The sequence below is a fragment of the Bos javanicus genome, chromosome 15, assembly GCF_032452875.1.
Source record: "Bos javanicus breed banteng chromosome 15, ARS-OSU_banteng_1.0, whole genome shotgun sequence".
NCBI lineage: Eukaryota > Metazoa > Chordata > Mammalia > Artiodactyla > Bovidae > Bos > Bos javanicus.
In genome coordinates this window covers 40,319,678-40,344,078 of record NC_083882.1, presented here as the reverse complement: position 1 = coordinate 40,344,078, position 24,401 = coordinate 40,319,678, and the positions used below count along the sequence as shown (strand labels likewise).

At 45.2% G+C, this 24,401-nt stretch overlaps 1 protein-coding gene across 2 annotated transcripts in view; it reads left to right on the top strand.

Moving 5' to 3' along the window:
• Nucleotides 1–24,401, top strand: part of PARVA (parvin alpha) — a 180,669-nt gene that overhangs the window by 102,194 nt on the left and 54,074 nt on the right. For both annotated transcript variants that reach the window (XM_061440769.1, XM_061440770.1), the window contains exons 2-4: nucleotides 6,671–6,760; nucleotides 6,842–6,912; nucleotides 9,822–9,924. In XM_061440769.1, the coding sequence (XP_061296753.1) occupies nucleotides 6,671–6,760; nucleotides 6,842–6,912; nucleotides 9,822–9,924 (264 nt within the window). The remainder of the gene's footprint in view (nucleotides 1–6,670; nucleotides 6,761–6,841; nucleotides 6,913–9,821; nucleotides 9,925–24,401) is intronic.

Below are 24,401 nucleotides of genomic sequence, written 5' to 3'. Positions count from 1 at the left end.
CTATGGGGTTTTTTGTTGTTGTTGTTTTGTTTCATCATTGGTCAGTTCTTTGGGAGTTTCTACATAATCAATCTACGAACAGAAGTGAAAGTCGCGCAGTTGTATCCGACTCTTTGCAACCCCATGGACTATTACAGTCCTTGGAATTCTCCAGGCCAGAGTACTAGCGTGGGTAGCCTTTCCCTTCTTCAGGGGATCTTCCCAAGCCAGGGATTGAACCGAGATCTCCCACATTGCAGGAGGATTCTTTACCCTCTGAGCCACAAGGGAAAGTTGTATTTCTTCCTTTCCAACTTGTGTGCCTTTTATTTCCTGTTTCTGCATTATTGTAATAGCTAGAGTTTTTAGTATGATTTTGAATAGGGGAGATATCTTTGTCTTGTTTCCAGTCTTAGCATATAAGCATCCATTTTCTCACCAGTAAGTGTTTTTTGGTAGATGTTCTTTCAGGTTGATTTTCCACATAGAGAAAAGTTGTTGGGATTTGCCAACCAGACAGTGTAGATGTGTCTAGCTGCAGGAACTTCTGGGGGACCATTGAGCCATTTAGAAATTAAAGGAACTTGAGTGAGCTTTCATGACAGCCAAAAAGTAATCACTGGGGTCCCGAGAACGAGCTCGAGCAGCCTGAGTACCTCACTGGGGTTCGCTTGCACTGAAGGAGAAAGAACAACCTGTATGTCCTCTTGCTCTCCCTCAGTATGGTGTTTGGGTTTTTCCTCTACAGACATGGGGAGCACGGTCCAGTGCACGCTGGGGAACAGATGGGTTCACAGCCCTCTACGCTCTGGACCCTACCTGCTTATTCACCCCTGTTCTTCCACCCTGTTTCTCCTGTGTGAGCCCTACATTCCCAGTGCTCAGGCGTAATCACTGCTGTCTCAGTAGCTGCCCTGTTTGTCTACATTTTGCTGTTTATACACAAGGCGTGCTTTTTGTGAGGCACCTGTGTTAGATGAAAATGTAAGTTTTTCAAAGTCCGGCTTATGTGTCCCCCTTTCTGAGAATCCTTCCCAGTCTTCCCCATCTACAGTTAACCTTGTTGCCCCCACCACTGAGCTCCCACAGACCTCTGGTTACATGTATCTCATCTGAGTGCAGCATACTGCCCATTGTGTTTTTCTGTGCCTGCCTCTCCCACCAGAACAGATTGAGGCAGACTCATGTCAAATCCCCAAACCCTATGCCCGGTGCTGGCACAGGGTTTGCTTCAAAGGAGGTGCCCAGTAATGTGTACTGGTCACATGAATGAAATTACTAGCTTTGCACAAATGGACCCTTTTGTACTCTTTGAAACCTCTGTCCATTCTTCTCACCATACTTGTTTTCCATCTGGTGTTCTTCAGGCCCTTGTATATATATTTTGGAGTATAAGAGATATCTGCAGCTATTCTGTTTCTCATGGAAAAAAAAAAAAAAGGAAGGGAAAATTACTGTTCTTTGTATACCTACTGTCTTCATCCATCAACTTTATAATCTTGGTGTCCCATGCACCGATTAGGGAGTTAAGGCTCCAAGCCCCAGAAGACACCAACTCAGCTGACTTAAACAAAAAAGGAACTTCCTTTATCACTTATAGCAAGACACAAAAAGCTAGGGTGGCTCTAGGGATGGTGGCTTAGCAGTATCAACAAGAACTCCTTTCTTTCTTCCCTGCCAACCTTAACGTATTAGCTTCTTTGGCCAGACCTAACTTCATGACTATAAATCTAGGCATAACATCCTGATGCAGGAATGGTTAGAAGGAGAAAGATACCTTCTCTTTCCTTGAGCCTCTTTTTAAAATGAAGGACAACTTTTCTAGAAGGTTCTAGAAATTTCCAGTTACAGCTCTTTGACCAGAATTGTGTTACATGACAGTGCTTGAGCCAGTCACTGCTAAAGGAATTCAGATTATCATGATGAGCTTAACTCAATCGAAATCTCACCTAGAAGCATGGTGGTGGTGGGGGGCGGGGGCGGTGAGGGGGTTGTGCAGTGTATACTGGAACAAAATGAGAGAGTATATTTCAGCAGAGAGAGAGAAAAAATAAAATCAATATTGGGGAAGAAACTAATAGTGTCAGCTGTACCTTTGTTTTAAACAAAATTGTTTTCTATCACATTTCGTGTTGAACTGTTTAAGTCACCAACATAAGGTCCCATGGCTGATAAAAAGGAGAAGTAGGATTCAAATCCAGGTCTTTCAGACTTCAGAGCCCATCCATGTCCTTATTCTGCTGCACAGCTGGACCCAGAGTCATGCTGTGTTTCCCAGAAAAGCCAGGCTCCCTCCCTCATGGTGAGCGCTTCAGGAGTTGAGGCGATCGCCCTGCTCTCCCAAGCCCGACCTTCAGCCGGGCATTTAATCTGTTTATTAAGTTATGACTAATGGCGCCGCGAGACACCGAAGGCTGCACATTCAGACCTAGTTTTAGGTGGTTAGAAGAGGTTCAGGGGAAAACATCATATTCATATTCTATGCCGAGAAAATTCAATTGCAGCTCTTTCTCTTTCGGAGTGCAGGGGTGGCGAGGGGCTTCTGCTGGGTCCTGCTTTGGTTTAATAGAAATGAAACCTCCAAAGCACGTGGGCTGTTTTGGGAACATGGCCACTAATGCGGCCCCATGGGGCGGGGGGCCAAGGCTGAGCCGGGCAGTTTGCATATTCACTTTTACAAACAGTTGGCTCCGAGTCAGCAGTTAATGGGATGGGAATGACGTTCCTGTACCAAATCATTTCCTGAAAAAAACATTTCCAATTGCAAACATATCTCTGCCTTTCTTCTTGGGTTTGTTTTGTCTCTGTGAGTGAATTAAAGAGGCAGGGCAGAGGGGAGTGTTTCTGACTGGGGATTTTTCATCTAAAAACATTTCTAACAATGATCTACACAGAAAAAGAGGTCCTGTTCAGACCCACCTTTAGGAGTCCTGGCTGCAAATATGGTGTTTCTAGTCACACGTTAGAGGTATAAATATCTCTATATTCATAGATTGGCTCTTACTCGACAACAGTCTTGGGACAGAGGTAGCTTTTTTCTCTTTACAAAAAGTAAGCTGGAAATTCTGCCCTAGAAATGTGCCCACACACGCACACACAGGATCAGGCCAAAGTATGGTTTTCTCCCCTAAGGACAGGCTGAAAGTCTTCTTTGCATGCTGTACACTGCTCTGGTAAATTGTGCTTTAACTTATAACCTGTGCAGTGGAAGGGTAGTCTTAACAGGTTTATTCATTTTATTCAACAAATGGTCCTTGAGTGCTTATCATTTTAAGTAATAATTGCAAATAATTACATAGCTCTTAACCAGGTACCAGACACTCTTCTAAATGTTTTACATGTATTAACTCATTTAATCTTCTCAACAACTCTAGGAGGTAGGCAATATTATTATTACCCCCATTTTGCAGATAAGGAAACTGGGGTGTAAGATGGATGAACTTGTCCAAAGTCACGTACTCGTAAGTGGTAGAGCCTGGATTTGAATGTAGGCAGTCTGACTCCTCTTCAGAGATCTAATCGCGAACAAAAGAGAAAAAGTGCCAGTCTTTCCACAGCTTACATTCTGTTGAGGAGGGGATAGATAATAAATGTAGAAATAATAGTTACTTCAGATTGTGACGAGTGCTATGGAGAAAATACAACACAAGAGGGAGGCAGGGGACTATTCAGAGGGTCTTGTAGGTCTTAGGAAGGAGTATTTATTCTGAGTATAATGGGAATTCCCAGGTGGCAGTAGTAAAGAATCCTCCTGCAGTGCAGGAGATGCAGATTCAATCCCTGAGTCAGGAAGATCCCCTGGAGAAAGAAATGGCGACTCACCCCAGTATTCCTGCCTGAGAAATCCCACGGACAGAGGAGCTTGGCGGGCTACAGTCCACAGGGTCACATAAGAGTCAGACATGACTGACCTACCAAGCATGCACATGAGGGGAAGCCACAGGAGGGCGTAAAGCAGGAGAATGCATGATTGTGTTTAATCCTTACAGATCATTCTGATTGTGCTCTAGGAAGTAAACTGGCATGGGGAAAATGCATCAGAAAGCAGTAGGCAGGTTAGAAGGTGGTTCTGGTTATTTAGGTGAAAGATAACGGTGGCCTGAACCAGAATAGTGATGATGGAGCTGGTGAGAAGTGGTTGGAATAGAGTCCTGTTTTGGAGGTGGAACCCAGAAAACTTGCCAATGTATTGGCTGCAAATAGTAAGGAAAAGAAGGGAAGGGTGATTCCTCAGATTTTGGCTTGAACTCTTATGCAAATGGTAGTGCCATTTACTGAGGAGGAGAAGAAGGAAGGTGGACGAGTCTTGATGTGGTGTTGTTACAGTGGAAGTCAGGGTACTGAAGATCACGTGTTCTGTTTTGGATGTATAAATCTGAGATCTCCATTAGTAGACAAAAGAGGAGATATTGAGTGAGTCTGGAGCTCAGGGTCAGGCTGAGGCTAGAGATTTTGTTTGTTTTTGTATGTTTCTGGTTCTTGTTTTAATAATGAGTTGACTCTTGTTTTCACAACCCAGTGATGCTGGGTAAATAAAACCACTCAAAAGAATAAATTAGGACAGAGCTTGGTTGTTTTTGTACATGAAAAATATCTAGGAAGATATTTTTACCCTATCCCTGATTTTGTTGCCTTGAATTCAGTTTTAGATAATACAATCTTATTAACTTTAAAAATATATAATACAGCATACATCAGGCTGGAGATTTAAATTTGGATATCACCAGCATCTGGACCTATGGCATCAGTCAGGATAGCACCATCCAACTGAATCTTCTGTGATAATGGAAATCTACATCTGCACTATCCAATGGGCTGCCGCCTGCCCCACGGGGGCCACTGAGCACTTGAAATGTGACAGGTGGAACTAAGAAACTGAGTTATTAATTCATTTAAACTTCAATAGCTGCATGTGGTTAATGGCTACTGTATCAGACAGCACAGACCTGGTGGCAGGGTGGGGTGGGGTGGAATATACAGATGGAGAAGGTTCTGGGCAAGAGCTAGTCTCTTCACTGGCCAGTTAACCGCGTCTCACACCCACACTGAAATGTAACTTTATTTCCACTTCCCATTGCCTGTGTAGTGATGCTTGTTAAGTGGTAGAAATCTTGCTTCTTTGTGAGAAACAGCCTGGAAAAAAAAGTGAACGGCTAGTCCTAGGAGGAGTGCTAGGAGACATTATAAAGCCTAAAGAAGCAATTGTGCTTTGCTGGAAAGCAAACACAAGCCCATATTTATAGAATCATTTGAACCTTGAAAGTGTCACTTATATTTTTCAATTATGTTTTGTGGGGGGAATTATATAGAATGGTGGGTGTCTGTGGATTTGGAGATTCAAGATGGTGACTGGCTGATATCCCATCTGAATGTCAAGAGCCCACAGCAACAGGACTGAATACCAGCTTCATAATGCGAGTTGTGTCTCTCTAGGGCAGAGTGGGTTTCACTCCCTTTGTTAGGCAATCTCGCTCCCTGTCCAACTGCAACCATCAGTGACGTCTGCTAATATGAAAGAACTCTTTGTAAGCAGCTGCCTGTGCTTAAGAGTACTTGCAAGTGTATGCTGGCAATCGGTGAGGCCAGAGTCAATACAAAAAAATAAAATGGAAAGATGGGACATTGCTTTTACCAAAGTTGATTGCAGCTGCCGAATCACCTCTTTAAGAACTGTTTGGTGACAAGCTCCTTCAGAGAAAATGGTTGTTCTGTGCTTAATTGGTGCAAAGGAATTGCCCAAACTGGAATTGAGTAGAACTGAGGGGATTTGAGCCACTGCTGTTAGGAGAGGTAGTAATCCAAGGTCAGTGCTCAGCAAAGGGCCATCACACAACTGGTTTTGTGGTAGGAATTTGTATTTTTTTTTTTTTTTTTTTTTACTAAGGCTTCATGTGGGGGGTGGAGGTCAGTGGATGGAGGGGGTGGGCTGGAAGTATCTAGTGGTCACTGACCTCTCGTTATTTTTCTTGAGGACAGTGGAATCGTAGACTTCTAAGATTTGGGAAAGTATAAAAGAACTTGATGGTCACCTGTCCAGCTTTTGATGTTCAGCTGAGGGAACAGGCCTGGAGAAGTGAGGTGCCTGACCCCAGGGCCCATGACTCCCTACGGTTGAAGGGATAAATCCAGAGCCCAGGGAGAGGCCAGAATGAGGCATCCTCGAGCAGTGCTGGATGGGAGGAGGGGGGTGGGAAGGAGGGAGGGAGGGAGAAAAATGTCCGAAAAAATACGCAGGAGCCAATTCAGGAGAGAAGTCAGAGGAGGGTTGACCTGAGGATGGAAAAGGCCAGTGGCTCAAATGGAGCCTCAGCGTGGGGACCTCATGCATCCAGTCAGCAAAGACTTGTCAAGCGTGCACTCTGCACCGGACGGCAAGCCCTTGAAGGAGGGACAGGAGGGAGGCATGGCAGAGACTTAAGAAAGACGTCAGTGCTCACTTTGCTTCCATTTATTCCAAGATCATTTCTGAAGGGAGGCAGATGTCCATGCCCGATTTTTCTAGGAAAGCAAGTGAGGTGACAGAAGGAGTGAGATGAAGGGGACAGTCTGCTCCTTTTAGCAAGGAGAGGCAGGAATCGGATGCAGGCTGCGTCACAGCTGTAGGCTAACCTTGGTGCTTTCGTTTCTCAATCTGCCTCAATGTGGAACACGGCTATGGGCTGCCGCATAACACTGCGCTTCCTTCTTACAGTGTCCGAGCTTCAGGAGGAAGGCATGAACGCCATCAACCTGCCCCTCAGCCCCATCCCCTTCGAGCTGGACCCTGAGGACACGATGCTGGGTAACGGGGTCTCTTGTTCTCTCTGGGTTAGCCTGATGCCTTCAGAGCCACCACCTCGCTGACTGCCTTTTCTTTTTAAAGAGGAGAATGAAGTGCGAACGATGGTGGATCCCAACTCACGCAGCGACCCCAAACTTCAGGAACTGATGAAGGTAAGAGGAAATTAGAAGGGGGTTCAGGTGCCTGCAACTCCACAGGTGTCTCTAGACCGGTCACCCTGTGTAGGCAGGCACCACTCGAGCCACTGCAGAGAGAACAGAAATCCACAGCAGTCCCTGGCCGCAGGCAGCTTGCAGTCCAGAAGGTGGACATCTACAGGTTAACAGAGGTGGGACATAACAGGTGCCCAAGGAATGGTATTGACCATAGGCACTGGAGAATTTAGTGCAAAAAACTCACATTTGCCAGGATCTTCTCACTCACACAGTCCTTTCACTGCATTTCCCAAGGACCCTCAAAAGTACCCTCTGAAGTTGGATTTAGTATCATCTCCATCTCTTTTACAGATGAGGAAACTGAGTCTCAGAAAAGCCAGGTGATTGTTCATTTATAGTCATGGCATGAGTGGAGGAGATGAGATTCAAACAGAAATGATTAAGATAAAATAACATACTGTGCATAATGTACTTGGCACAGTGACTGACCAATGGTCACCCTCAAAAAATCTCTATTTCCTCCCCCTTCTGATTCCCTGTCCTGTATCTGTCTTCTTCAGCTTCTCCAAGCTGCACTTAAAACAGGACCAAAAGGCACTGGGTGCAGAGTGATTCACTCAAAATGCAAAGCTGAATGTTCATTTTCCTGTTCAAAACCTGTTTGTAGCTTCCTATGAACTGCAGGTTGAAGCCCACAGTCCTGGGGGTGGTGTTTGGCATCTCCATGCTCCAGCTGCCTCTTTACCTCAAATAATCCCTGCTTGGCAAGGGTGCCACAGGGACAGCAGACCTGTTCACGGCGGCTCCCGGCGCGCACCTGCACACAGCTGCTCTGCACTCCCACTGCCAGGGCTTTGGCCATGCAGTCCCTCTGCCCAGGCGCTCTACTTGCCCTTCAAAGCCAGGTCACGTCCTTCGGGAAGCCCTCTCTAAACCCCGGGGCTGTCACTCAGCCCCTCTGTGTGCCGCTGTGGTTCACTAATTTGCTTCTGTACTGTTGTCATCGCATGGCGTTCCAACGACTCATATACTTCTCGGTCTCCTTCACTAAGTGGGGAGCTGCTCGGGGTTAAAGATTGTCCTTTTTTTTTCATCAGGGACAGTCTTTTTGTACCCTCAGGATCCAGCACAGACTGATATATAGCAGATATTAATAAATGCTGGATGCGTAGATGGTTGGATGGATGAAGGAGAGAAGGAGGGAAGGGGAAGGAAGAGGAAGGAGGAAGGGAGGAAGCATGAAAGCTCCTGCCTTAGGCCAGTAGAACAATGTGCTTTGAAAGCCCGAGCCTCCATTCAAGGGTGGAAACCTAGCCCAGGTCCCGCCTGTGTTGTAAAGACAATCTGCTTATGCTAAGTCAAAGAAGTCAAAAGGTGATGCTCTGGGACCTCGCTGGCAGTCCAGTGGTTAAGACTCCACGCTTCCACTGCAAAGGGGTGTGGGTTCAATCCCTGGTCGGGAACTAAGATCCCACATACCACGTGGCATGGCCCCCCCCCCCACAAAAAAATGGGTGATATTCCGTTTAGGTGAAGTGGTCAAAAAGTCGGAACTGTAGTGCTTGCCTGAAGCTTGTGATCAGGAGAGGTGACTGAGCACAGAGACCAGAGGGACCTTCTTAGGGTGAGGGAACTGTTCTGTATCTTGATTGTGGGTGCGGTTATACAACCGTGTACAGTGACCAAAAGTCATCACACTGTATACCTAGAAGTGGTTAATTTTATCGTATATGAATAATACCTTCATAAATAAAGCAAGACATTGAAATTAAAAAGGCAGTGGCCTTGTGCAAGCTTCAGTTTCCTCACCTGAAAAACAAAACTGATGCTGCCTGCCTCTCGGGATGCCGTGTGGATTAACTGAGTGACTGGTCACCTGGAACGCCTCTGCTGAATGCCTGGTGCACAGAGGCTAAGACACGGACCACAGAGGACGCCATGCAGCCCCACTGAGAGGAGGCCTGGCGCAGGGAGGAGAACGTGTGCTGTAGAGTGAGGTGGACAAGAGTCTGCTTATTCCTGTCCCTGCCCACAGTTAGCTCTGGGAGCTGGGGCTATGATTACTTCTGTGTTTGGTTTTTACCTCCTGAACATAGGGGTGACAGTAACCACCTGGCCAGATGTCATAATGGGAAAGTGCTTTATTTATTAATAAAATCTGCCCTTATTGAACATTTGGCCCTTGGTGTATGTAATTCCTTTCTTTTTTTCCCCTGATATTGGTTTTGACTTTTGGCCACTCAGTATGGCATGTAGGATCTTAGTTCCCTTACCAGGGATCCAACCCATGCCCTCTGCAGCGGAAGTGTGGAGTCCTAACTACTGGACCACCAGAGAGACCCTGTAATTCTTTTCTACCACCGAGTGTGGGAGGTGTCTTCAACTTCCATTATAGAGGTGGGGAGTCAGAGGTTCAGAGCAGATAACTAGCTTGCCGTAGATTCATAAATCATAGAGATATGCACACAGTGTTCATGGATGACAGAAGTACACACACACGAACACATACCAGTCCATCGATCCCAGAGATGCACAAATTATTTTAGTAGGTAAAGTGAGGGTTTCAACCCCGGTTTGCATGACTCCAAAGCCCATCCTCTCCTGGCTGCAAAGCCACACAGCCGAGCACTGTGTGAATGATCCTTGCCATTCGGGGAAGGGAAGGCAGGGCCAGAGGTATTAGCAGAGACACTGGAGCCACCAGCACTAGCAGAGCCTATACCTGCAGGTTAACAGGACTGTTGGGCTCACACTCACAGCTGCTGGCACACATACTCAGGTGTGTGGATAATTCTGCTCCTTTCAAAATCTGAAGTTCATTTAAATTTTCACTGTCCAGGATGAGAACACTGGTATGTAAGGAAACACCCTATGACTCTTCTCTTATTCTCTCTCTCTCTCTGCAGGTATTAATTGACTGGATTAACGACGTTTTGGTTGGAGAAAGAATCATTGTGAAAGACCTGGCTGAAGATTTATACGATGGCCAAGTCCTGCAGAAACTTTTTGGTAAGAGGAGAGTTGAATGTCACAGTGGGTGTCTTTAAATCTAGTTCAGAGCTGTTCTCCAGACACAGTTCACCGAATGGAATAGGGATGGGTGCCTTGGGCTAGCAGACCAGTGAGATGTACTCAGGATGTTTTACATGAATGCATTGCAAAGGGAGGCTTTGTGACCAGACAGGGTTGCTCCGCCTAGCAGGTGAGAATCACCAGCAGGGCAGATGACAAGACTCCACTGCTCACTGAAAACATGCTTCACCCGCTCCAGAAAATTGTGCACCGGTGGCCTCTGTAGATGTATTTACATGTGCGTGGAGCTGCGTGTGTGTGTTTGTGTACCTCTGTCACCTGTACATATGTGTGTGTGTGCATGCATGTATGCATACCTCTGTAATCTATGGCCATGTATGTGTGTGTGTTCCTCTGTGTATCTCTTTCCAGTTGGTGCAAGCACGCAGGTGTGTGGGCCTCTGTGACACTTGGCTCCCATGTGTCTCCAGGTGTCTCGCCTCTGGCAGCGTACGCATCCCTGCGTCAGTTCGCAGCTGTTCTCTGAAAGTGTGAGGCTGCTGGGGAGGGAAAGGAGACTTCTGGGTGACATTAGTAGGGAGAGGACAGACTCATCGTGACTGGATTTGGACTCCTCCTCTCTGTCCCCCACTTTCTGTCCTCCTAACCGCTGCCCTAAGTTCTAGACTGTCATTCTTAGCTTCCCACTAGCGCCTCACACTGAGCGCATCCTCTTTCCTAAGGATGTTTCTTTCCTTCCAAGTGAATAGAACCCCTTCCTCCCTTCCCTGCCCCTCCATGGCTGTGGGGCAAGGGTCTCCATGGCCCAATTTCTTGCTCGGAATTCTCTCCCGCATCCCCTCCTCCCTGCCATTTTCATTTGTCTGAACTGTTGAAACAATTTCCGAGCTCACCTCTTTACCTTCCATCTCACCTCCTTCACCCCATTCCCCTTTGCAGAGGGAGGCTTTGTGACCAGATGGCGCTGCTGGTGGAGGAACCTTTTTCAATTGCAAGTCTCATTTTGTCAGTACTCGCTCTCCCCTACCTGTGGGACAAAGTCCAGACCTGTTAGCACAGCATTCAGAGCACTGCATCTGTCTTGTCAGCCTCACCTCCAGTCACTCACACGCGTGGCTCATGCCACGTAAAATGCTTGGACTCTCACCTGACACACAGTGAGTGCCCAGTCAGTCAGTGTCTTCTATCATTTCACCGGTAGTTTATGAACACCACGCCATATCATGACATACACCGGGCATATTCACACCTCTTTTCTTCTGCCTTTTCTTTTCTTCTGCCTCTGGGGCCTTTCTTCCTCCTTTATCCACTGAGGGAAACCATCATTGCTCATTCTTCCTATCTGTAGAGTCAACCAAACGTGCCTCCCCTCACCACATAGTCACATTTGAAAGAAATAGTCATGTGTTCTGTGTTCTCTCAGATATAGATACACACACGTATATAAAGCATTCATGCTTTTATTATATAGATAGACACACATGTACATAATATGCATGCCTTTGTTATATAGGTACACACACCTATATATAACATACATGCTTTTATGTTATAGATACAGAAGACATGTATACATAATATATATGCCTTTATTATTGTAAGACATTCCATTTTGTTTGTAGCTGTTTATGTAAATGTATGGGCTTCCCTGGTAGCTCAGCTGGTAAAGAATCTACCTGCATTGCAGGAGACCCTGGTTTGATTCCTGGGTCAGGAAGATCCCCTGGAGAAATGATAGGATACCTACTTCAGTATTCTTGAGCTTCCCTGGTGGCTTAGATGGTAAAGAATCCACCTGCAATGTGGGAGACCTGAGTTTGATCCCTGGAATAGGAGGATCCTCTGGAGGAGGGCATGGCAACCCACTCCAGTATTCTTGCCTGGAGAATCCCCATGGACAGAGGAACCTGGTGGGCTACAGTCCATGGGGTCATAAAGAGTCAGGCCCAATTGAGCGACTAAGCACACACGTATAAGTGTATGTAGGCTTCTCAAGGGCAGGAGCCATGTCATATTCCTTTTTCCGGTCTTCTGCAGTAATAACACATTGCCCAGCACTTAATCAGTGTATACTGAACAAATGAATGAATAATATACAATCTAGTAATTTCTAGGAGGCTAAGCTCATTTGGTACTCAATCATCAATATTAATGAGTATTAATATTTAAAGCTTGTAAATGCAATTGAACACAGAGGGGAACGTGTTTGGCACATGCAGATGTGGAAGCACCCTGAGCCTCACTGATGACCTCTCCTAGCATTTGTAGCTTTTAATTGCACCACCAAATTTCTAGTTGGGACGTGACACTGTCTGCAAGTGTTCTATGCTGGCCTTCACAAGCAGGGGTGGGACATGGCTGTGGGGTAATGGAACACGGTCATGAAGCAGTGTCCCCTCTGGGAATGGTTACAAAACAGCCCAGCATCATCCATGCTGCCCCGAGTCAGGCATCAAGTGCAGTCAGGTTAGACCACCTCAGATCTCAAACTTCACGTTGAAAAGGTGATTAAAAACAGAGCTGATGCCTCTTTTGTTAACGTAAGTGTGGGTCTAAGGCTAGACATACACATTCAGAAGCCACAGACAGCATGCCCACTGGAGAGAACTCATTTGCAGTTTAAAATATGCATCAGGAGCTCCTGGGAGGAGGCGGTCTGGAGATGGGGGTTTGGGGTGACCCCTCTGACCTTGAGGTCCCCTCTGGCTATTTTCCTTTCTTCATGCCCAACCACATTTCTCAAAATAATGGTTGGCACTCCCTCGCCCTGCTTCCCCACCACTAAGCATTCCCTCCTGAGGTACGGGCTGGGTGCCACCACCTTGCCATCAACGTTTCCTTCCCACGTCACCAGTGTCACCTGAGAGTTCCTCTTGCGTGGTGACACTTGACCCTACTGAGCATCTCACCTGCCTCCCCACCCGACGGTCTCTGTGGCCTCGCGCTGCCGTTCCTCTTCCACCTCTGACACCCGCTTCTCAGCCGTCCTCCTCCTCTGTTCTTCTCTCCATAATGGTTGGGTTTCCTCCAGCTTCCATCCTTGGCCTCCTTCTCTTTTTCTTTCATACCTTCTTCCTGGGAGATTTTGTCTGTTCTACAGTTTCACCCATCAACTATATGATCATCAGCCTCAGATCTCTATCTTGGAATAGCTCTCTCTTTGAAGCTGTGAGTAAGGTTATCTCTTCCCTGCCTTTCCAGCCTGCCCACCTGCATGTCACATAGGCACCTGTAACCTGCCTGCCCCCAACTCTGCTTATCTTCCTCCTCCCCAAACCCATTTTCTTTTCCCCCTTGAGGAATGCTATTACAAGCCCAGATTAGAAATCTGGGGGTAATCCTGAATTGCTCCTTCTTCCTTCATATTCTGTTGGTCACAGTTCTGACAACTGTATTCCCATATATACGTGTCACACCCATCTCATTTCTCAATCAGCTAGAACACATGCAATGGCACCCCACTCCAGTACTCTTGCCTGGAAAATCCCATGGGTGGAGGAGCCTGGTAGGCTGTAGTCCATGGGGTCGCACAGAGTTGGACACGACTGAGCGCCTTCACTTTCACTTTTCACTTTCATGCATTGGAGAAGGAAATGGCAACCCACTCCAGTGTTCTTGCCTGGGGAATCCCAGGGACCGGGGAGCCTGGTGGGCTGTCATCTATGGGGTCGCACAGAGTCGGACACGACTGAAGCGACTTAGCAGCAGCAGCAGCAGCAGTAGAACACGTGCAGCGTTTGTAGAAGTGCCTGGCTAACTGCGCCCTGGGTCAGTGTGGCTGTCACCAATATTTTCCAACCCCACTGCTGCCTCCGTAGCTCAGAGCCTCATCATTTGTCTTAACTTCTCTGGCTCCAAACTCCTTTTCTTACGTTAAGCTGTTTCCTGCCTTGGGAGCATTCTGAAGTTCTCCCAGATCTTCTTTATATTTCACTATTTGTCTTACCACTTACTCCCATAGCCCATTTGTCAGTGTTTCTTTAAAACTTTTTTTATTTTGAAATAATTTTAATAGAGTTGCAGAGACAGCCAAGAGGTTTCCCGTCTCCCTTTACTCAGCTTCCTCTAATGTCAACATCTCACCAAGCAGACGGTAAGCATCAAAACTAAGAAATCAGTCTCAGGACAGTGCTTAACTGGATTGCAGAATTTATTTGGATTTCACTAGTTTTTACATTCATGTCTTTTCTTGGTTCTAGGAGGTAAACCCAGAATCCCCCATTACATTCAGTTGTCACATCTCCTATCTTTCATGACCTTGGCACTTTTGAGGAGGACTGGTTAGTTATTTTGCAGAATGGACCCCAATTTGGGTCTGTCTGGTGTGTTCTCATGATTAGAGTTGTACGTTTGGGGAGGGGTAGCACAGAGCTGATGTGTCCTCAGCGCATCATTTCAGGGCAGACACGATGTTACCGTGACTGCTCACTTGTGACATTAACCTTGACCACTCAGTTAAGGTGGTGTGGCCAGGCTTTCTTCACTATAAAGTTTTACTACTTTACTCTTTGTTATTAACTTATTTGCAGGGAAATACTTTAAGACTTTGAAAATATCTTGTTTTTTCTTAGACTTGTCCCACTAACTATAATCGGTGGAGCATATCTGCTGGTTATTGCTGTGGTGGTCTAAGGAGGTTTTCTATTTTCCTATTCTCCCATTCCTTCTACGTTTATTAATTCAAAGTCTTCTGTAAGGATGAGACTTACATATGTATACAGTATTTATTTATATTAGTGTGGATACAAGGATACTTACTTTATAATCATTCAGTTCAGTTCAGTTCAGTCACTTAGTCATGTCCAACTCTGCAACCCCATAAACCACAGCACGCCAGGCCTCCCTGTCCCTCAACAACTCCTGGAGTCCACCCAAACTCATGTCCATTGACTCAGTGATGCCATCCAACCATCTCATCCTCTGTTGTCCCCTTCTCCTCCTGCCCTCAATCTTTCCCAGCATCAGGGTCTTTCCAGTGAGTCAGCTCTTTGCATCATGTGGCCAAAGTATTGGAGTTTCAGCTTCAACATCAGTCCTTCCAAAGAACACCCAGGACTGATCTCCTTTAGGATGGACTGGTTGGAGCTCCTCGCAGTCCAAGGGACTCTCAAGAGTCTTTTCCAACACCACAGTCCAAAAGCATCAATTCTTTGGCGCTCAGCTTTCTTTACAGTCCAACTTTCATATCCATACATGACCACTGGAAAAACCATAGCCTTGACTAGATGGACCTTTGTTGGCAAAGTTATGTCTCTGCTTTTAAATATGTTGTCTAGGTTGGTCATAACTTTCTTTCCAAGGAGTAAGTGTCTTTTAATTTCATGGCTGCAATTGCCACCTGCAGTGAGTTTGGAGCCAAAAAAAAATAAAGTCTGACACCGTTTCCACTGTTTCCCCATCTATTCCCCATGAAGTGATGGGACTAGATGCCATGATCTTAGTTTTCTGAATGTTGAGCTTTAAGCCAACCTTTTCACTTTCCTCTTTCACTTTCATCAAGAGGCTCTTTAGTTCTTCTTCACTTTCTGCCATAAGGGTGGTGTCATCTGCATATCTGAGGTTATTGATATTTCTCCCGGGAATCTTGATTCCAGCTTGTGCTTCTTCCAGCCCAGCGTTTCTCATGAGGTACTCTGCATAGAACTTAAATAAGCAGGGTGACAATATACAGCCTTGACATACTCCTTTTCCTATTTGGAACCAGTCTGTTGTTCCATGTCCAGTTCTAACTGTTGCTTCCTGACCTGCATATAGGTTTCTCAAGAGGCAGGTCAGATGGTCTGGTATTTCCATCTCTTTCAGAATTTTCCACAGTTTATTGTGATCCACACAGTCAAAGGCTTTGGCATAGTCAGTAAAGCAGAAATAGATGTTTTTCTGGAACTCTCTTGCTTTTTTGATGATCCAGCGAATCTTGGCAATTGGATCTCTGATTCCTCTGCCTTTTCTAAAACCAGCTTGAACATTTGGAAGTTCACGGTTCACGTATTGCTGAAGCCTGGCTTGGAGAATTTTGAGCATTACTTTACTAGCATGTGAGATGAGTGCAATTGTGCAGTAGTTTGAGCATTCTTTGGCATTGCCTTTCTTTGGGATTGGAATGAAAACTGACCTTTTCCAGTGCTGTGGCCACTGCTGAGTTTTCCAAATGTGCTGGCATATTGAGTGCAGCACTTTCACAGCATCATCTTTCAGGATTTGGAATAGCTCAACTGGAATTCCATCACGTCCACTGGCTTTGTTCATAGTGATGCTTTCTAAGGCCCACTTGACTTCACATTCCAGGATGTCTGGCTCTAGGTCAGTGATCACACCATCGTGATTATCTGGGTCATGAAAATCTTTTTTGTACAGTTCTTCTGTGTATTCTTGCTACGTCTTCTTAATATCTTCTGCTTCTGTTAGGTCCATACCATTTCTTATAATCATTACAAACATTATAATCATTATTGTCATTATTCTTGGTTTGTTCATATACTTCCAGCTTTGAGCACCAGGAGCTCTTTCGGGTTGGCTGTAAGTACCTCCTGTACATACTGCCCTTTACTTATTTTTTTTTTTTTTTCTGAGCATTTTCTTACTTTCTAATATCATAAGATGCTCCAGGCTCATCTTATATTTCACTTTTACTCTGACCCTAGAATCAACTACTTCTCCAAGGAGGCCCAGTTTCTTGAATTTGAGAATGGTGTTTAGAAGTCAATATCAGGGTATATGACTGAGTGTTTTGAAATTGCTCTTTGTTGCTCAAATAAATGTCCATGTGTAAGGACAGTACTATTACCTGGTGGTATCAAGGTGAATCAGGCATGAATATTTCCATAAATTTAGCTTAAAATTGTACTGGGGCTGGGCATGGAGAGCAGGAGGGAACTGAGTTTGGGACTAATAAACCAGCTATGAAATACTGGCACTTAGAAAAAATAAAACGGCATAGGGGCCTCCAGGAGGCCAGATATGCCAAGTCACATCTTGGGAGCAGGATACAGATCTGGAATCTGGGAATCCCTGCTGATGATATCGTGCAGCAAGGGCTCAACTCAGAAATGAGCAAGATGCCAAGGCAGGGATCTCTGGACCAACAGGTGTGTGTATGTGTGTGTATGTATGTGTGTGTGATTGTTGTGAAGTTCTGAATAGGTGAGCATCCCTGACAGACCGGGATCTCTGGACCAACAGGTGTGTGTGTGTTTGTGTGTGTATATCATTGCTGTGGTGAAGTTCTGAATAGGTGAGCATCCCTGCGGTGACAGGTGGACCATCTGGCTGGGTGCTGTCTGATCATGAGCTCTGAGAGGGCAGCAGCGTACCCAGTGCTCCACTGTGTGGCCAGATGCCACTTGCTCAGCATCAGTGCCTGGTCTGCTTTCTGAGTCCCTAGGCATACCTGGGAAATTCTTCTGGCACAGCCTTCTGCAGGTCCTTCTTTCCAAGCTGCCTAACCCAGCTGCCCATTTCTGCCTCTGTCGTCTGCACTTTCCCTCTTGTCCTGGCAACAGAGCTGACGAAGTTTTCCTGAAAGGAGATGCTGAAACAAGGACATAGGTGGAAGAAGTTTATGTGACGGGTAATCTTAGAAAATATAAGTAATGAAGTGGAGAATGTAAGAGAGGAAGAGAGAAACACCATTAAGTGTGCATTGATAAGAATGACAGCTCTGTTTGCAACCAAGGCTCAGTGCTGTGGGGGTCACCACCCATCAAAATCAGGAAAGGGAGCAGGGGCATTTATCCTAAGGCTCCCATCACTGTGCAGATGAGGACTGTGTGGGAATTAAGAACCCCTGGAATGTACTCCTGGTAGAGAAGGAGAGAGCTTCAGAGCTGGAGACAGGAATCATCAGCATGCTGAGAGCTGCCCGCAGTGGCAGGTGAACACAGGGAGCCTGGAAAGGGGTATCAGCATCATTTAGGGAGACCGGAGGGTGCAGCTTCTGCTATAAGACTCCTCCTCCCGACACCGGCCATTTCTCTGTACCGTTGCTGTAGCCACCTGGGAAAAACCAGCTGCTGGCCGCTCTGGCCTACCTCTTCGTGGTACCCACCCCCGTGCTCTCACAGCAGTGGCTCCAGCCCTTTCCACACCTCAGAACAAAAGCTTCCCACCCCACCCCTAATGAAGAAGTTTCTCCCTACCCTGTGCGGAAATTCACCTCCTCTTTTATCCCAGGATTAACCTCTTCTCGGCTGCACGGGTGGCACTAGTGGTCAGGAACCTGCCAGCCAGTGCAGGAGGCGCCAGAGACGTGGGTTGCATTCCTGGGTCAGGAAGATCCCCTGGAGTAGGAAATGGCAACCCACTCTAGTTTTCTTGCATGGAGAATTCTGTGGACATAGGAGCCTGGCGACCTACAGTCCACGGGGTCCCAAAGAGTCTGACACGACTGAGCACGCACACAAAGACTCTTCAGGTTAACTGATAGATGTAACATCCTCAGTTCCCCTGGGTGTACTCTTACCCCAGTGCACCAATTACAGAGTCTCAGAACTGCCCAAAAGTGGGATAGCTTTCCCAGCGTCTCAGTATGCAGGTGCATCCATGGACACCTTGCTATATTTGCATTCCCAACACCAAGGCAGTAGATGTGACTGAGTGAGTGAGGCAGGAGGCGAAGGGTTCAAGGGAAATGCTTACCCCAGATCATCATTTCACTTGACCGTGGGCTGCTACCTGTTTCTTATTGGGGTTTTCTGACTTGGGACAGCTCTGCCAGTTTCCTTATGGCTTGTTTGATTCCCCTGATCCCTATCTATGAATATGTGTGTGTAACTGGGAACAGAAAAAGCCTGTCCTGAGAGATGCAAGCCACAAGGCTCTCCCTTCTGGTTTTCACAGTTGCTTAGGACTGAAATAGGATATCTTCTTGAAGCATGAGACCAGGAGGGTTTTTAGTTTTGTGTTGGGTGTCTGTATGTGTGTCCTTGATGAGTTAACATTCATCAAGCAATAGCCATTTGATTTGCTATGTGCTGCTGCTGAGTGTACAGCTTTAGAGGCAAGTGCATCACAGTGCCGCCTTTAGAAACTCACAGCCTGGCGCTGTGAAGGGCTGTGGGCTATCAAGTTGAAGATTTAGAAAGGCATCCTGAAAGAGGGGACGTTTTGAATCAGGCCTTCTGGAAGGAGCAGAATTTCAGCCAGATGAAGGAGGAGAAGAACATTCTAGTAAGAAATGTTGCTGGTAAGCCCCTGTAGATTTCAGTGTGAGTGAAGAGATAGTGTCAAAGAGACAGGAGCACATCCGGTGACCATCAGGATTGGTTGGGTGGGGTATGTGGCGAGCAAAGAAGACGGGACCCAGCACCCAGACCTTGGTTTCTGACACTGGTCTCCAATAAGAGAAACCAGGGCCTCTGGAGTATCGGCGACTCTGAGACTGGAGCTGGGCATACCAATGAGCCTGCAGTATCTTGCAGTGCAGAAAGAGGCACTAAGGAAAAATATGCACATATATGTGTGGCAGCATGCTGACAGTGTTTAGGGCCCATGCAAAAGAGTTCCCAATGGTTAATTCGAGCAAGAAAATGAGGGACAACAATGTTGGATTATAACCCAAAGTCTAAAATAATATCCTTAAGTTCATATTGATATCAGTAAATAGCTGAATAAATAATGAAGAAGAGACAAATCTTCTTTACAGAATAATTCCAAATAAGTTATTAATTTATAACTCCTTCAAGGAAGTAGAATTTAACTCCCCACCCTTGAAATGGACTGAATTTAGTGACTGGCTTCCAGTGATCAGGGTATGGAGGAACCTCACGCAGACACTACTTTGGCCAAATCAAGGTTGCGTCTCCAGTGATAACTCCCATCCATAGCGTGAACCCTTGATAGGAGGCAATGAAAGGGCACTTCACCTCTGTGGTCTTCCTCTCCCAAATCTCCAGTCTAACCATGAGAAAAACAGAAAAAAAAAAAACCCCAGGATCCCTCAAAACTGTCAAGGTTTTGAAGAAACAGGTATCTCTGGGGGGAAAAAAAAATGATCCTAGAAGAGAGGAGTCTAGGCGGGTAATGAGGAGGTGTGAACAGAACAAGATGTTAGGGAAAACTAGTGAAACCCAAATAAATATGGAGTTTAGTTAATAGTCATGTACCAGCATCGGTTCATTCGTTGTGACAAATGTACCATAGTAGTGTAAACTAGGTTAAAGATAGGCGAACCTGGATTTAGGATGTAGGAACTATCTGAACTGTCATTTCAGCTTTTCTATAAATCTATAAACCATTCTAAAATGAGAAATTTGTTTAAAGAAACATGAGCCTGCCTCATAGAAGACCCCTGCACTAAGAATTTTAGACTATATTCAGTGGGCAGTGGTCACTGTTGGTGGCTTCTGAGCAAAATGGCACCATCAGAAATAGGAGCCGCAGAAGGATTGCTTAGAGGCAGTAGAAGAAACTCCAGCAAAGCATCTTTTTACAAGATAATGATGGTGTCAAACTACAGGAGTGGCAGTAGGTAAGGAAAAGCTTCAAGAGAACCTGTTGTTTTTCAGTCACTAAGTCCTGTCTGACACTTTGCAACCCCATGAACTGCAGCACGCCAGACTCCCCTGTCCTTCACTATCTCCCTGAGTTTGCTCAAACACATGTGCACCGAATCAGTGATGTCATCCAACCATCTCATCCTCTGTTACCCTCTTCTCTTGCCCTCAATCTTTTCTAGCATCAGGGTCTTTTCCAATGAGTCGGCTCTTCCCATCAGGTGGCCAAAGTATTAGAGCTTCAGTTTTAGCTGAAGTCTTTCCAGTCCTTCCAATAAATATTCAGGCTTGATTTTCTTTAGGATTGACAAGTTTGACAGTCTTCTCCCACAACAATTTGAAGCATCAATTCTTTAGCACTCAGTCTTCTTTATGGTCCAACTCTCAGATCTGTACATGACTACTGAAAAAACCATCGCTTTGACCATATGGACCTTTGTCAGCAAAGTGGTCTCTGCTTTTTAATATGCTGTCTAGGTTTGTCATATCTTTTCTTCCAAGGAGCAAGCTTCTTTTAATTTTGTGGCTGCAGTCACTGTCTACATTGATTTTGGAGCCCAAGAAAATAAAATCTGTCACTGTTTCCACTGTATCCCCATCTATTTGCCATGGAGTGATGGGACAGATGCCATGATCTTAGTTTTCTGAATGTTGAGTTTTAAGCCAGCTTTTTCACTCTCCTCTTCCACCTTCATCAGTTCAGTTCAGTTCAGTCGCTCAGTCGCATCCGACTCTTTGCGACCCCGTGGACTGCAGCACGCCAGGCCTCCCTGTCCATCGCCAACTCCCAGAGTTTACTCAAACTCATGTCCATTGAGTCAATGATGCCATCCAACCATCTCGTCCTGTGTCGTCCCCTTCTCCTTCCACCTTCAATCTTTCTCAACATCAGGGTCTTTTCAAATGAGGCAGTTCTTCGAATCAGGTGGCCAAAGTACTGGAGTTTCAGCTTCAGCATCAGTCCTTCCAATGAATATTCAGGACTGATTTCCTTTAGGATCAACTGGTTGGATCTCCTTGCTGTCCAAGGGACTCTCAAGAGTCTTCTCCAGTGCCACAATTCAAAAGCATCAATTCTTCGGTGCTCAGCTTTCTTTACAGTCCAACTCTCACATCCATACATGACTACAGGGGAGGGAGGAGGGTTCAGGATGGGGAACACATGTATACCTGTGGCAGATTCATTTTGATATTTGGCAAAACTAATACAATTATGTAAAGTTTAAAAATAAAATTAAAGTAAAAAAACAACAACAAAAAAAAGAAAAACCATAGCTTTGACTAGGTGGACCTTTGTTGGCAAAGTAATGTCTCTGCTTTTTAAAATGTTGTCTAGGTTGGTCATAACTTTTCTTCCAAGAAACAAGTATCTTTTAATTTCATGGCTGCAGTCACCATCTGCAGGGATTTGGGGAGCCCAAGAAAATAAAGTCTGTCACTGTTACCACTGTTTCCCCATCTATTTGCCATGAAGTGATGGGACCAGATGCCATGATCTTAGTTTTCTACATGAGTTTTAAGCCAACTTTTTCACTCTCCTCTTTCACCTTCATCAGGAGGCTTTCTAATTCCTCTTTACTTTCTGCCTTTAAAGTATATCATCTGCATATCTGAAGTTGTTGATATTTCTCCCAGCAATCTTGATTACAGCTTATGAGTCACCCAGCCCAGCATTTCACATGATGTACTCAGTGGGTAAAGAATCTGCCTGCAATGCAGGAGACCCAGGTTTGATCCCTGGGTTGAGAAGATCCCCTGAAGAAGGAAATGGCAACCCATTCCAGTATTCTTGCCTGGAAAATCCCATGGACAGAGGAGCCTGGAAGGCTACAGTCCTTGGAGTTGCAAGAGTCAGACACAACTTAGCGACTAAACCACCACCACCACTCTGCATATAAGTTAAATAAACAGGGTGACAACATACAGCCTTGACATAGTCTTTTCTCAAATTTGAACCAGCCCATTGCTCCATGTCCAGTTCCAACTGCTGCTTCTTGGTCTTCATACGATTTTCTCAGGAGGCAGGTAGTATGGTCTGGTATTCCCATCTCCTGAGAGAACCTAGTGATGTGTGGAATGAGCAGCCGAATGTAGAGTAGGCTGACTCCGCCTTGTTGTTGTTCAGTCACTAAGTCATGTCCACCTTTTTGCAACCCCTTGAACTGCAGCACACCAGGCTCCCCTGTCCTCTGCTGTCTCCCAGAGTTTGCTCAAATTCATGTCCATTGAGTCAATGATGCTATACTCTAAATGGTGAGTGTTAAATAGGGATGATTCCATGAGTCCCAGGAGGAACAGCATCTTGAAGGGTTTGGTCATACTGGTTTTGAGAATCTCTTCCCCACACCCAAAAAAGTACTTAGGCTGAAGTAGTAGCTATGCTACAATTGAAAGAGTAATGAAAAGCAAGATAGATCGGAGTTCCAATCCTGGTTCTGCCACGAAAACATTCCTCTGCAACTCGGGTCACTCTTCTGTAAAACCAGAAAGATGACCTGTACAGCTTTACAGTAGAGCTGTTCAAAGAGTACCCACTAACCACATGTAGTTATTAAAAGAAATTAAAAATTCATTTACCTAGTCACACCAACTCCATTTCAAATGCTCCCTTGCCAAATATGTCTAGTGGCTACCATATTGAATAGTGCAGAAATGAGCATTTCCATCAAAATTTCTTTTGGATAGCACTGCCCTGGCTGTTGCTATGATAGTCATTGATTCCAAGATGATTGAAGATAATGTATACTGCTATTCTTAAATTGGAGGGGACATTTTCTGGTCTCTGAAAAACTCAAAAGCTGGGTGAAAGTCTTTTTATTCTTATTCTTTTGTTTATAAGTAGTAGAGAAGCTCTCCAGAGTGTCTCACTAAGTAAAAAAAAACAGCATGGTGCAGAAGTGTTGTGTCAGTGTGTCTGTGCATTAAGACACATCTAATATTTGAGTACGTAGAGAGTATCTCTGGTGAGTCACAAAAACTCTCCATAGTGTGGAACTGGGGTATTTGGGACAGCAGAGGGAAGAGGGGACTTAATTTTCACAGCGTGAATTTTGTTGGTGTTTGTATATTCTCAATTTTAAAGTACACATGTAAATTTCAATAGCAAAACTAAATCTCTCAGTAGATGTCAAATAATAATACGTCATACATTTCAACAGCTCTCCCAAGTGTAACAGGAAGAGAAGGAAACTACCTAAATATGATAAAGACCATTTATACAAAACTTAACAGTGAACACATTAAATAGTGAAATATCAAAGGCACGGCATTAGGAACAAGTCAGAGAGGGTGGCTATCACCACCATGATAAGTGTTTTGGATATGCAAGCTAATGTAATAAGATAAGGAAATAGGTTTCCAGGCTGAACATTATGGCTCACTAAATGTTGAAGCAAATCTTCTTGGCCTGCATACTTTAATATAAACCTTAAAAAACACATATTTTTTTGTATTGTATGGCTTAACTGGAAAGGAATGAAATCCTACTGATGCCAAGAACAACAAGGAAGTGTAAATCCAGTAAAATAAGTGTTAATTTCTAAACAGTAATTAGCCTGAGGTTTAATGGCTCACACTTACAGGGTCAAGAGAGAAAGCCTGAAAGGAAGGGGAATTGGATCAGATGCTCCTGAGTATACACCAGGGTCTCTGAAGTGTAACACTTTCAATGGGTGAAATAGAAAATCTTGTCCCACAGAGAGGGTAAGTAAGGATAAATGTCTGTCTCAGCCTTGGACGTGAATAGGACACAAGAAAGAAGTCTGCACTGATAATTCCTTATCATCAAATGTCTGTACTCACACACATTTTGGACTAGAATTCACAGTACTTATGTGGTTTTAAATGCCCCAAGCTGAAAATGTAGTTAAAACCTGTTCCAAGTTTTTAGTGCTTCCCAAGGCAGGAGCAAACATATGCCTCTTTAAAAGGATGAACCTTAAACCCAGGCTACAAAAAATTCCC